General features: G+C 48.1%; 1 protein-coding gene across 4 annotated transcripts in view; it reads left to right on the top strand.

The window, feature by feature from the left end:
• The window catches only part of ASTN2 (astrotactin 2), an 837,042-nt gene that overhangs the window by 289,326 nt on the left and 532,948 nt on the right, over positions 1-14,768 (top strand). For all 4 annotated transcript variants that reach the window (XM_081803478.1, XM_081803479.1, XM_081803480.1 and 1 more), the window contains one exon: positions 6,902-7,009. In XM_081803478.1, the coding sequence (XP_081659604.1) occupies positions 6,902-7,009 (108 nt within the window). The remainder of the gene's footprint in view (positions 1-6,901; positions 7,010-14,768) is intronic.

Below are 14,768 nucleotides of genomic sequence, written 5' to 3'. Positions count from 1 at the left end.
AGATGGGCTTTTGCATTCCCAAGCTATATATTTATCTATCTGGTGCAGTTCTGGGCAATCTAAAAATGCAATATCACTGTCACCAGCTCGAGGAAGACACGGAGCCTGAATAATTTAACATGTCACCACCATCCATCAAGAGCACGGGAGATGGAGTGTGGAGGAGTGGGCCTCCCAGAGGCTGGCACAGCAGGTTTGTGGAAGGGCAGCATGGTCAGAGAAGGTAGCTTTGCAAAGAAGAGCAATGAGTTAATTCTCAGAGGGCCAGGAAAGACCATGCCTCCCTGATCCTGCTCTAGACTTTCCTATAATGTGACTTTCAATTTGTTCAGATGCCTTGATTTGCCCGCGAGCAAACCTAGCATCAGGTCCTTTGTTTGCCATCAAATATCTCTCCCCTCTTGGGAAAGCCTCTAAATACCTTTGAATATCTTCACTTATTCATCAGGAAAATTGAAATGATTCTTATGTAGAGAGGGCTTAGCATCGTGCCTGGAATGTCTTAATTGCTTCCTCACCAGAAAGTAAGCTCCAGAAGTCAGGAAGGTTTTGTCTGCTGCATTCACTGTTGTATTCTCAGTGTCCAGAACAGTGTTTGGCACAGAGTGGGCACATGGTCGGTAATTGCTAGGTGAATGAATAAACGAATGAGGGAGTGTTGTGATTACTTGGGGTGGCCCCTTGGGCCAGGACTTAGAATGCCTGAGCTCGGCCCTGGGCAGCATGGCTCTAATCAACCATGAACTATTTTAAAGTGCATAATTAATTGTCCTTTCCCACACTCACAAGCTTGTGCAACTATTACCTGCATCTGGTTCTAAGATATTTCCATCACCCCAAAAGGAAACCTTGTATTTACGGGCAATCACTCCCTATTCCTCTCCTCCGTCTACCCGGCCCAGGCAACCACTGCTTTTGGTCTCGATGGATTTACTAATTTTGGATGTTTTACATAAATAGAATCACGTAATATATGACCTTTTGTGTCTGGCTTCTTTCCCTTAGCAGAATGCCTGCAAGGTCCATCCATGTTGCAGCAGGCGTCAGCGTTCCTTTATGGCTGAGTAACATTCCCTCGTGTGGATACACCACATTTTGTTTTTCCCTGTCCTCTACAGCTTCTCTAACACCTGTTATTTTCTTATTCTTTTGATCCTGGCCTGCCTCCTGGATGTGAAATGGTATCTCATTGTGATTTTGGTTTGCATTTTCCTAAGGACTGAGGACTCCTCTTTTCATAAGAACAGAGGGTTTTTGCATCAGACGAAAGTCATTCAAATTTGGGGGCTCCACTATTTGTTATTTGTGTGATCTCTGGTAAGCAACGTTGAGAATCCGCAGGTCGGCTTGCCCCTCAGACCCCTTGTGAAGTGTAGATGGGCTGTTGCATCTAAAATGCCCAGAGCACTTACCATACTAGAGAAGGTGCCTCACCTGTCTTCTTCAGGCTGCATTCTAGACGGTTCAGGACCAGAGGAACCGGGGGCCCAAGAAACGAGGGCAAAGGAGCTGCTGATTCCTCTCCTCTCCTCTTCTCTTGCCAGTCTCAGGCCATTCTCACGTTCTCTCAGCCCTAAATGGAAATACTTGAGTCGTCCTGTATAATTAATGGCTGCACTTTACTTCACTAAATCACCAATTTCATATTAAAATGCTAGCAGAGGGGGCCCTTTTCTATCTGTCTGAATCATCTCCAAGTCCGTGTGTAATTGGCCTGTGGCCCCTTCGGATTATATGGATACGCAGAGGCTACAGGACTTGGGTGGCTGCCACCTCCTTAGGATGTCACAGAAGGCAGAGAGTCACCCCCCCTCCCCAGCGGCACTTCTTTTTCTTCTATGAAACTCAAGCAAACATTAAATGAAAGGCATGTACCCTCACTCTCACTTCTTTGGTCTTTATGCTCTGTACATACATTCTATCACTTTCCTCATAAAGACCGTGTGGGCTGAGGGTTATTGTCCCCCCTTTTAAAGATGAACTCGGAGAGTGTAGGTGCCTCACCCAAGCTCACACAGCTAGTAAGCGAGACCTCAGATTAGGACTCATGTCTGACCCCAGCATGTTGTGTCTTTCTACACAAGTGCATCATCTCTCATGGCTCGTGGATGACACCCATGTAGAATCCTGCTGGACTCTAAGTGCCTGAGGACACAGACCAATGGCTGTTGTCTTTTAGTGGAATCTGAGCTACCCCATTTTTCATTCAATTCACATGTAAAAAAAAATTCAGTACCTTAGTGGGGTGTCTGACTTACTCATCTCTCTCTCTGTGCCTAGATCCCGGCCCTTAATTATGCTCCATAGTATGTTGTCTAATGTCTCCAGAAGTGTGCTCTCTGATACGGTAGGCATTTGCTGCAACTAGTCTGTATTGAAGGGTGCTGTAAGCATAAAATATACACTGGATTTTGAAAACTTATCATGAAAAAATGTATAAAATATTTTAGTGATGATAATTTCATGTTTACGTATTAAAATGATAGGATTTTTAATATGTTGGGTTAAATACAATGTATTCTGAAAATTAATTTTACCCGTTTGTTTTTTCCCATTATTTTTTTTAAGATTTATTTATTTATTTGAGAGAGAGAGAGCATGAGTGCAAGCAGGGGGAGGGGGAGGGGCAGAGGGAGAGGGAAAGGGAGAGACTCTCAAGCAGACTCCCTGCTGTCATCAGACAGAGCCTGATGCAGGGCTTGATCTCACGACCCTGAGATCATGGCCTGAGCCGAAATCAAGAGTCGGCCGCTTAACCCACTGAGCCACCCAGGTGTCCCTCTTTTTTCCCTTTCTAATGTGGCTCCTAGGACATTTAAAATGACATATGCAGCTTGCATTATATTTCTATTGGACAGGTTGATGTAGAAGCAGCTTCTCTGAGCTTCAGCTTCCACCCTGGAAATGGTAGCTTGGTACCTACAGGAAGGAGGTGAGGTCAGAAGTGTGGGAGTGGAGAGGGACTGGAGAAGCCTTCATGGTAGTCAGGGGCATGAAGTTCGTGCACTTGGGCATGTGGAATGGTGGAGACATCCCTAGAATCTAGCTAAGGCTGAATGGAGTTCCTATCCAATAGTACAAGTGCAGAGTCCAAGGGAGGAGCTGTGAGAAGTGGAAAAGGCTCCCTGGCATTGGAAGTGGAGGGGGGCAAGTAACACACCTGCTAATCCTCACAGGTGAAATCAAGCTTTTGACGCTGCTCTCCCTGGGTGCACACACACACACACACACACACACGCGTGTGCACACACAGCGTCCCAGGCTGTTTTAGCCACGAGGCAGGCTTTGCGGGTAAGCAGACCTGATTCAGTCTCTGCTCCCTCGCTTACTAGCTCACAGAAGCTCTCTGAGACACAGTTTATTCATCTGTAAGACAAGGTTCCTAATGCCTTCCTTATAGGGATGGTTTGGACATTCAGTGAGCTATCTGTGCATATTTTATTGTACGCTGGTATAGAGACCAAAGGAAGAGACTCTGCAGCTGTTGCCTGGATATGAATTGCGGTTCTGCTACTGACAAGCTGTGTGACCCTGGGCAAATCACTTAACTTCCTTGTTCCTTCATTTCTTCATCCATTAAAAAGGGAATAAAAGTAGCAACCTCCTTCCTAGGGTTATTTAAGGATTAAACAAGTCGATAAATGTAAAGGGTTAGAACAGTGCCCAGCAGAGACAGTGCTATGCAGTGGTGAGCTTTTTTTTTTTTTTTAATTGTATTAGAATTGTCTGGTGACTTTCTCTCACACCTGCTAGCCTGTCCCAAGAGGGAAAGGATCCTGTCTGAGTCCTGTCTGTCATGTTCACCATGGCAGGACCATAGTAGGTCATTTGTTTGGGAAAGGAAGGAAAATGGTGGGGGGGGGAGGATTTGGTTGGAAAGTTTTAAATAAGAGGGGGTGGTGGAGCATTGAAGGGGATGTGGAGGTGTCTGAGGTAGACTCCTGACGGGGGCAGACCCCTCCCTTTTTCTCTGCTTCCCAAAACATAGCAGGAAGGATGACAGGTGCTTTCTATACATAAAGTAACTATTTTATCCAATGCTTTCATTTTCCCCTTGGCCAAGAATTATGTGTAGATGAACAAAAACCATCCCTTCCTCCCTCCCTTCTCCCTTCCACCCACCTTCCCTCCCTCCCTCCCTTCCTCCTTTCTCCCTTCCTTCCTTCCTTCCTCCTTCCCACCCTTCCTCTTTGCTTCCTTCCTTCCCACCTACCTTCCTTCCTTCCCTTCTTTCCTTCCTTCCTTCTTCCCTCCCTCCCTCCCTTTCTCTCTTTCCTTTTTCTGTAACAGTAAAATATGTCAACGGCAGTTTAAAAGGCCCTCCTGACCTTTGGAGACCTTTGCTCTTCCCCTGCTTCCAGAGTGTCCATGGGGCTTCCGCCAACTCCATATCAAAAGAGAGCCTTTAAACGAAGGGCTGCACCTAGTAGAATCTGGAGTCTCCTGCTGTCTCCAGGCCCTACCCTTAATTGCTGGAGGTTGGGCATGTTTACACTAAGGGACAGGGACAGGCCAAGGACACATTCAAGCACAAAGATCAGATATTGTTGTCCCCTATACTCACCCATCTATTACAACATACTATCTCACGGAAATATTAATCTTTTCATGTTACAGAGCATTAATTTGAGAGGCAGTGTCAAAAGTGGTTAAAAGTTGAACTTGGCCATCAGTCACATGTGGGTACCAAGTCCAACCTCACTCATTATTAGCAAATCACTTTTCTTTTCTGAAACATGGTTGTTTCACCTATAAAATGGGCATCAGTATACCTCTCTCCAAGGGATACTATGAGTTTGGAATGGGAAGATGTATGTGAAGCTCATCACACAGTACTTGGCGCCCTGATGCTGAAAGAATAGTCGGCCTTTCCTAAGGTTCCCTCTTGAGTTATTTCCAGGAAAGTAATTTGCATCCTAGAAAGCTCAAATGTGGAGCTGGATAGACTAGCCCTGAATCCTAATTCCTGTACTCACGTACTCATCAGCTACGTGACTTTGCCCATACTTGTCCTGGTGTCTTTATTATCTAGGTTGTTAATTACACTTTTTGCTATGAGTATATCATGATGAAGATTGTATGCAATAATGTGTCAGCATCTTCTAGGCACATAGCAGAGTGCTCAACATGTTGCTAGGATGAATGAATGAAAGCACAATAATCATATTGCAGATAGAGTGTCTGCAAGTGGGATTTCTGTATACTGGATGCCCTACCAGAGAAATGGCGTAAGAAACTCTTCTTTGATTGAGCCAGGTTTCCCTCTGATCTGTTTTTCTTTTCCTTGGGTAGAATTTTCGCATAGGTAATAGGTTTGTATGGTGCTTGATTCAAAAGAAAATATTTATAGGGAAAAGTGTTCTCCCTCTAGACCCTGCCTTCAGCCACTTCTTCATCCAGCACATCCACTCCTGCCAGGTCCTTAAGTCTCCTCCCAAACACAGGCTATTGATGTCCATGTCGGTGTCTGAAGATCTGTATCCAAACCAAACCAAAGGCCCTCTGCTTCCCTGCCCACCATGCACCCCCACCATGCTCTGAAGCTCTCCCCTCACTGTCTCCTCTCTAGGGCAAAGAGTTTACCAGTGCTTTAATCCTTCTCTTCCCACATTCTGTGCTTTTTTGGTAACAATAAAAAATATATATATAGAAAAGCACAGAGAAAATAAAAAATTACCTGTATTCCTCCCTGCAGAATTAGCTTATTCATATTTTGGCATATTTCTTTCTGGTCTTTTATCTTGATTACTTTTGGAATCCACTGTTCATCGCTTGGGAATGCATCACCCATCTGCCCCCACATTCCTCAGTGTATCTCTGAAACACCCTTGCTCCTCCCTCCTCCTCCTTCCCATCCTCACTTCCCCCTGCCTCACCCAGACCCTCATGGCCTCTCACGAAGGGATCCCTGAGCCTCCCAGCTTTTGCCCTCCATGGCACCCACTCTGAGGCTTGGGTGCCACTGTCATGTCCTTCATGGCATGTACGGCTAATGAACTCATCCTCTTGCTCTGGGACCTTCCGTAACACCCAAAACTCGTCCTCATTGTGGCACTCAGGAACTTCCACTGTGAGGCTCCAGTGATCCTTCCCATCAGCTCTCCACTCACCGTGGCCCCCACTTGGCCCACGCTCCCCATCCCCAGGGACGCTCACCTCTTACCTTTCTCTGGAACTCTGTTCTCTGCCCCCAAAGCCCCATTCATCCTTCCAGCTCTGGCTGAAATCCCCCTTCCTCCATAAAACCTTCCCAGGTTCTCCGTGTTGGGATGGATTGCTCTCCCCCGTATTCTCAGCATCTCATTGTGTGGGAAAACATAACCATGAATTAGGTTAAAGGCTCCTTAGGATCCCATTTGTCTCCTTGACTGGCTTGTGATCTGCTGGCTGGCAAGGACTGGGCTGTAACTATCTTTGTACCTCCAGTGTCTGGCTCTTGGTTTGGCATCGAAGAAGCACTTGCTTGAGATGTGTGTGAAATTAAGTTGCCCGAAATGTTTTCCTAGAGGCAGGCTCATCTTACTAAGCAAGAATAGAGCTATCAGTTAGTTAGGACCCACCACAAACCAGATATTTTATGCTTCCTATCTCCTTTAATCTTCATAGCAACCCTACAAGGTCAATAGTTATCGGCCCCATTTTATTAAGAGAGAACCCAGGGCTCAGAAAAAGGAGGCGTCCCCTCAAGGTCACACAGCTCGCGGCCGCCAAGCCATGGCTAGAACCCAGATCCGCCCCTCACTGCAGAGCCCCAACTCCGTCCATAAATCATGCCAGCTCCCGGGTCACTTGGGATTTACAGAAAGAAGTCTGGGGATGGGGTTGCTGATCTTTGGGTCGGATGAGGGATTTAACAAGCTCCAGGAAGCTTACGTGACTAATGGATTGCTCTTCCTTTCAGGGGGAATCAGCTTTGGGAGAACCAAGGGGACTTCGGGTTCAGAGGCAGACGACGAAACACAGCTGACGTTCTATACGGAGCAGTACCGAAGTCGCCGCCGCAGCAAAGGTAAGGGAGTCCTTGGGAAGGTTCCAGAACCAGTGTTTGTGGAAGGAAAGCCTGGGAAGGCTCACTGACAAACCTCAACTTTTCTTTGACCTGGTCCTGATGCAGTTAACACAGCCTGGCATCTGAAACCCAGGCTAGGCTAGTGTTGGTCATTTACAGCTTCCGCTTCCATTCTTTATTTGCTCTCTGTCCTACTTCATACCTCAAAGGATTTGGGGAAGATTTTTTAAGTTTATGCAGTGAAAAAAAAAAAAAAATCCAGCACAGGAATGAAATAAGTAAGGGAATCAGATTGAAAGCAAAATAGGAATAAGGAAAATCATTCAAAACCAGGTTAGATCGATGCAGAGTGATCTGTGCCATACTGTGTTGCATAGTTCTTAGAAGGAGCTGGCCACAGGGGCGCCTGGGTGGCTCAGTCGTTAAGCGTCTGCCTTCGGCTCAGGTCATGATCCCAGGGTCCTGGGATCGAGCCCCGCATCCGGCTCCCTGCTCAGTGGGAAGCCTGCTTCTCCTTCTTCCACTCCCCCTGCTTGTGTTCCCTCTCTCACTGTGTCTCTCTCTGTCAAATAAATAAATAAAATCTTAAAAAAAAAAAAAAAAGAAGGAGCTGGCCATTTAATGCAGAGCTTTAACAGTCAAAGTGCAAAGGGAAACAGACTCAGCAGTAAAACGTGCAGGGTCTATGGGATAGGACCATTTATTCAGGAAATTCTCTTTACCTGACACCAAGACCAGAGAGCAAGTTCTCTAGTTGGTTCCTCTAAAGGGGACTCCTTTTGACTTTCAAGACAGTGTCTTCACCAGATGAAATCTCTACTGATGCATCATTATTTCTCACAAAGACCCTCAAGGTAAGGAGGCGTCAGAAGCGGATGCAGGACTCCATAAAGGGCTACACCTTGGGGCTGAGGTCCACAGCTCTCTGATGATCACACATACTCTGAAGGGAGAATAGAGCATATTTCAGGCAATCAGCTGTGAATGTAATTGCTCATCCCTCAGCGTTTTATATGGATGGGGAAAGGGCAAGTTCAAGGTTGCAATCTTGGAAGAGAACAGGGAGTGGGGGGTGGGAGGGGTATGAACATGTATTCCATGCCAGTGATTAAGGAGAGCTCCAAGGGCTTAGACCAGGGCCCAGAAGGAAGTAAGGGTCCTCTGGCAAACATGAAGGCAACTAAGACATGTGGCCCTCTCACCTCTGAACAGATTGGGCTGAAGAAGTAGCTGGGGTAGGGAAGAGGGAAAGAATCACCCTTGTAGAACTGTTCATGCGTGGTGGACATTGAAAGAGCATGGGTCACATAGCTGCTCTGGGCAACTTTTGCTCTTAGGCAAGTTATCTACCTCCCCTATACCTCAGTTTTATCACCTGTGAAATGGGCCTCATAATTGCCTCATAGACTCGGGGATGAATTTTGGCTAAGTTATATAAAAAGTTTGTGATGGGGGCACCTGGGTGGCTCAGTCAGTTGAGTTTCCAGCTCTTGGTTTCAGCTCAGGTCCTGATCTCAGGGTCCTGGGATTGAGCCCTGTGTGGGGCTGTGCGCTCAGCAGGGAGTTGGCTTGGGGATTCTCTCCCTCTGCCCCTCCCCCCACTCTTTCATGTGTGCTCGTGCTCTCTCTCTCTCTCTCTCTCAAATAAATAAATAAATAAATAAATCTTAAAAAAAATTTGTTATGGCACCTGGTACATACTAAGGGCAAATAAAGTAGACATTAGTAATGTCAATTCAGTTCTCATTGTGGGTTTCCCTATGTCCCTACCCCTGGCACCTTTCACGGAAAAGGCCCTGTGTGGGGAGTAGCTCTTTTGACACATCACCTGGGAAGGTTCTGCAGCCTCTGCAGCGACTGGAATAATCGGGCTTGCCTCTCACTTCTTCCCCAGCCTTGGCTCTCTGGTATCTGCTGCGTTGGAGATTTCCAAGTTGGTGATGGATGATTCTTCACCTGTCTTCTCCCTCCCCCAATCCAGCAGCCAGAATTAGAGCCGGGGAAGTTGGCGGGTCTCCTCTGCAGGACTGGGCTATTTACAGCTAATTGGAAAAACACCCATCATGGAGCACGCCCCTCGTAAACTCGGAGTTAAACTTTGAAAAGAAAAGCAAAAGCGAGCCACAGGACTCGAGATAAACGGTTTGGCCCAGTGCCTCCATATGCTGCAGAAGGCCAGGCTGTGCTTCCAGTGGGGGAAGGTGGGGAGGACAGGGCTGTGATGCATCCCCTCGCCCTTGCACCTTCCTCCCCCTGGCCCTCCTGCCAACTGAGAGCTGCTGCTTTTTCCCTCTGTCCACTAATGCTGGGTCCTTCTCCCTCCACCTCTGGTCCCAACCATGTCTTCCTCTTCCTTCTCAGGCCCCTGGGTTGCTTGCCTGCCTGCTTGTTTCATTTCTATTTCTTTTTCTTGTTCTTCTTTTTCTCTCCTTTTCCTTTCCCCTTCCCTCCTTCCTGTATCACGGCTTCCTTCTCTTCATTCCTCTTTCCTTTGTTCTCTTCTGTGTTCTCTGTTTCTTCTCCTTCTCTCCTTATTACCTTTCTCTCTCTTCCCCTTTTCTGACCACTCTTTCCTCTTTTCTCCAGCTATTCCCTGGTGGATCCTTCCTTCTTCCACTCCTCCCTCCCTCCCTCCCTCCCATCCTCCCTCCCTCCCTCATGAACTTCAAGTATTTGTCAAGCACCAACTGTGTGTGTGACACTCTTCTAGTCATTGGGGACACAAATCAAGCAACAATTTTTAAAAGACCTATCCTCGTGGAGCTTGTATTGTATCAAAATATAAGTATGTTAGATGGGGACAGATGCTCAGGAAAAAGATTGCAGCAAGGAGGGGAGTTGAGAGAGTCAATCTGCGGGTTGCGATGCCCTTCGCATAAGTTCCTCTGCCCCGTTTTCAGGGTCGAGGGAAAGCCTTCCTGACACTGTGCGGGGTAGCATCATGGTTATGGGTGTGGTTTCTGGTTCTTTGTGAGCACAGACGGTGAATTCGGGGCCAGCCAAGCCTCTGCTCCAGACAGATGCACTTAGAGCCCCGTGCCTATTTCTGCAGACACCGTGGTGTCTGCACCCTTCTTGGCTGTTTCTTGTATGTGTACGAGAGTTGAAGCATCTTCAGCTCTCACTGCCCTCATGGGGAAAATGCAAAGGTTAGCTGGGGGAAGACTGGGAGCCCATGGGGTTGAGAGAGCCATGGAGCAGAATAGTGAGAGCATGGACGCTTGCAGGGAGCCGCCTGGGTTCCAGTCCCAGCCATGCCACCGACTAGCGGCACCTTCTTGAACTTGAACCTTAACCTTTCTGCACATCAGCATCCTCTTCTGACAAGTGAGGCTAGTAAAATTAAAGCTGAGGATTAAAATCAGTTCATGTCAGTCAAGCGCACAGGCAGGGGTGAAGGAGGGAGAGAAGATGCGTAGGTGGTGGAGGGAGCTAAGCTGCCTAGGAAGGAGGACCGGGCCGGGTGTGTGGGTGGATCTCCGATCTGGGGCCAGTGCCGTGGGACCCCATGCAAGTCACGTCACCTGTCCAGGCCTCTGGTCTTTTCTCTGAAACCTGGCGGGGGGGGAGCCCAGGTCTCTAAGGTCCCTTTTTCATCATGCCAGCAGGCCTGGCTGTGTATCTGAGAGAATCCCCTGTCCATGAGGTGCACCTGGCCTCCTTTGCATCATGCCTGCCCCCATCCCGAGTGCCTCTCCCCTTGCCTGGTTTTCTTTTCGGAGAGGGTGTCTGTCCCTCACCTGGGAGTGACTTCTGTCATCCTGTTGGACTACGCCTTCACCCCCAGGCCTGCCCGAGCTCCCATCGTGCCAGCCCTCTCCCCGGCCTCTGCCATGACCATCCCAGCAGCTCTTCTCTCCAAATGCAGGGAGCCAGCAACTCCCTGCAGTCTCGCCGGGACCATGCAGGCCATCCTGATTGCCACAGGGAGGAGGTGATAAAGTGCAATGAGGCAGGGGAAGAAAGAGCTAGACGTACCAGGAAGGCACATGTCTATGCTGGTTGGAAACCGTGACCTCGTAGCATTGGGAATCCATGTTCATTCGCCCTACCCCTCCAGTTCCAGCTGCAAGCAATACCTGGGCTGTGTGTCCCAATCTAGGGGCATGCTGACTGCCATCAGGCCATTCAACCATTGCCCCTTTGAAGGGTTCAGAAGGGAGTCAGTACTATGGGGTCATCTGATAGCGACAGGAGCCATGGTTTCCAGTCCCCGGTGGATTTGCCACCAGTTTTCAGTGTGACCTTGGCCACCACCTTAGCCAAGTCTCTGCCTGTGTGTGAGTCTCACCTCCCCAGTCGACAAGTCAAGGTTGAAAGGCATGCTCAAAAGCAAGTCAGAGAACATTGGTGAAGGTCTTCCTGAGGGCCACGAGTGGTGCCGGGGAAGGTGGGAGATAGGTTGGAAGACAAAGTGGAATCCGTTCTCTGGATGGTTCAGACTGTCCCAGCTTTGGGAGAAATGAGAGATGGAGGAACACTTGAGAACTTGTGGGACAGGGCTTCCTGGGAGAGTGGAGACTGGAAGCTGACCCTGGCCCGGATAGGACAGGAGCCGGTAGTCTCAATAGTCTTGGCTTTAAAATGGGGTAGCCATAGCGCCCTCTTGGGGTGACTGTGAGCATTAAATGGGAACATGAGCATCTCCTTTGTACAACGCCCAGCAGCAAGCCCTCCCCTCTCTGTCACTGTCATCCCAGTCCCTGTCACCTCCATCCTTTGTTGCAAACCGCTAAAATCCCCTGCTCAACCATCTCACTTACTGCATTCCAGCCCATTCCCAGCCCTTCAGCCAGAGTGATCATTTTAAAAATGTAAATAGGGTCATGTTGCTTCTCTGCTTAGAAGTTTCAGTCCTTCCTTTTGCATTTAGGATGGATGTGTTGCATGGTCGGCCACCCATTTCCCCAGGGCTCTGTGTCCTCCTGCCACCCAGGCCTCTTCTCCAGCACTCCCACGTCTGTCCCACAAGAATTTTCACAGATGTTCTCTCCTGGAATGCCCCCCCTGCCCTTTGACTCATTGTGACGTCTCCACTAACATGTCATGTTTTCATCCATGCCACCATGCCATCCCACCCTAATTCCTGTTTCGTCCTATAGTAGCTACTGTGGCCTTACCCCTCTGCAGACTTCATCACCACTTTAATTTTACATTTACCAGCATGTTCGCCAGGGGATGTTTGTATCCTCCACGGAGCTGGAAGCGTCACGAGGATGGGCACATGGCCATTTGTACTTAGCTTTCCATCCCCAGCACCAAACACAAGGATGGGTCCACGGTAGGCACTGCGTTAATATTTTTGAATGAATGATTAACGAGTGAATGAATGAAAGAAAGTCCTGGCCCGGTGTCTGGATTATTACAAGTGCCCAAAAGCAGATGCTACTTTTCTGTCTGCCCCTCTTATCTTTGCTCAGTCCATTTCCACTTGCAAGAACAGAGTCTGCACTCCTTTCCTCTTCTCTTCGCTGCTCCTGGTGAGCAGAATTGAGGCCTCAGCTCTGCCCGTTCTTCCAGTTCAAGGCTCCCAGGGAAGGACATGCCAGGTAGTGAGAGGAGGGCCCGAGTACTGAAGTTGGAAACCCACTCTGCCTTGTTCTTTGAGCATGCTTGGAGTATGTGCAATTTGAAGGGATGTAACAAGTTCAGGAGGCTCCCCAGCAGAGAAGGATGCACCCAGGGCTGATGGTAGAGAGAGGACATGGAGTGGGAGGAGAAGGAGAACATCTAATGGGGTTTTCCTACCTCGGTCTCTCTCTGGCATGTCCCATGAAAGAAGTACAAGTGGCATCAGATTCAGCTAGACTTGGCTGTGAATCCTGACTTCTCCCCATCCCCTTGGTGTGGCCATGGTGGGATTTTCATCTCTGGGCATTTCCTCTTGTATAAAATAGAGCTGTTGACACCCACCTCCCAGAGTGAGCAAATCCAGAGATGAGAGGTTCCGGGACTCTGAAATCCTATTCTTTCTCCTGAAATTTCCCTTTCCTTGAAAGCATCCTGAGCCCAAAATTAAATCAGCTGAAATTTCATTTTTGGCAGTAGGAGCTACTGGAAAGAGATCTGTGATACAGTCTGAGAATTAACCCTGGCTTCCCTGAGTCTCGGGGTTTTTTTGTAAGGGAACTGAGACAGTCATTCAAAGGTGTCTGGTATAGCCAGGTAGAACACCATAAACAAAGAACCATCGCAATCAATATGGCGAGTGGGCAAACAGGAAGAGAGACAAAGGAACTGAGAAACAGAGACTCTGTGTGGTGGGGTTTCTGTAATCAAGAGTCAGCAATTTCTATCTGTAAAGGGCCAATTCATAAACATGTTCATCTTTGCAGGCCACCTGGGTACTGTTGGAACTCCTCAACTCTGCCATTGTCACTTGAAAGCTTCCAAAGATAACATGTAAATGAAGGAACATACATATACCCCAAGGAAACTTTGTTTCCAAAAACAGGCGGGTCCAGATTTCACCTGTCGCTCACAGTTTGCTGACTCCTGCCCTGAAACCTCCACATCATAGAGGTGGTCCTCACCTGTAGGATCGGAGCAGGAAGCCATGAGTGGAAATCTCACAATGCCTTGTGAAATGAACCTGATTTCATTTCATGCATGATCTTGCTGCCTAAAGGAGTCTATTTGTCAAGCACAGAGGTCTGTGTATGGTCAAGGAAATAACCATTCAATCCATCACTTGTTTGGGCTTTGGCGATTCTGACCGTGTCCCACAGGATTAACTAATGAAGTAGCTGGAGATGATAGATTCCCCCTGGGCAGAATTTCACCTTTATGAACCAGAGATGACAGTACATACAGCAAAGGACAGTGGACCCAGAGTTAGGAGATGTGTATTGAAGTCTGTATCCTCAGCACTAACTCGCTTAGTGGCCCTTGTCAAGGACGTGCCCTCCGAGGACCTCAGTTTTCCCATCTGTCAAACAAGGATATGTGTGCCTCATGTCATTAGGTCGAAGCTCATTCTAGTCTAACTTATATTTATGGAATAGACAACCTCACTAAGCAGGATGCCGGGCATTGCGGGAAATGGGGCCCCGGCCGCCAAACCTCAAGGAGGTCATAAACTCCAAGGAGGGGCCTGCGGTTCACACAGAGAAGCAGTGCTGAGCAGAAGCTAATGTATAATTGAAGGTCCAGATGAGAAGTGCAGATGGCCTGTCCAGCCCCAGGTACAGTACTGAGCAGTAGACAGAACCGTCACAGCTGCCGGAAGATTCCAGCTGCACAAGCACCGGGCATGGGTCTCCCTGCCCAGCTCTGCACGGGTGGCTCTGTGGCCTTGGACTACTGTCTCTCCCTCTCTGGACCTTACTCTTCTCATCAGCTGGTTGCCCAGCCAGTTTTAGAAACCCACGTTCTCTTATTCCCAATCTCATGCACTTTCCTCTCAGCTTTGCCAGTTAGCTCTCCAGCAGAGATAACCAGAGCATGAATGCCCCCCTGGTTTTGCCTCTTTCTTTGTTTTAGTTGCTTGCTTTAATTTGGCGATTCTTAAACTGAGATTTTTCTGTAATGCTGAGAACTCTTGAATTATAAACAAAACTTTGTGCTAATCAGTATGGCTGTGTGATTTTTTTTCTTTGTGATTCTCCCCACCAACAGAACACACACACACACACACACACACACACGAGTTTAGTTCTTTTAGAGGAAGAGGACAGGTGAGGGAAAGTTCAAACCATATCTGCAGAAAAAAGAGGCCTTTGGGGATTGAGGGTAGGAGACTGTGCTGGAGGCAGGGAGC

This window comes from Leptonychotes weddellii, chromosome 14 (assembly GCF_054177405.1).
Source record: "Leptonychotes weddellii isolate Sample4059 chromosome 14, ASM5417740v2, whole genome shotgun sequence".
Taxonomy (NCBI): domain Eukaryota; kingdom Metazoa; phylum Chordata; class Mammalia; order Carnivora; family Phocidae; genus Leptonychotes; species Leptonychotes weddellii.
Note: the sequence above shows the minus strand (reverse complement) of the source record. Positions and strands in the feature narration are given on the sequence as shown.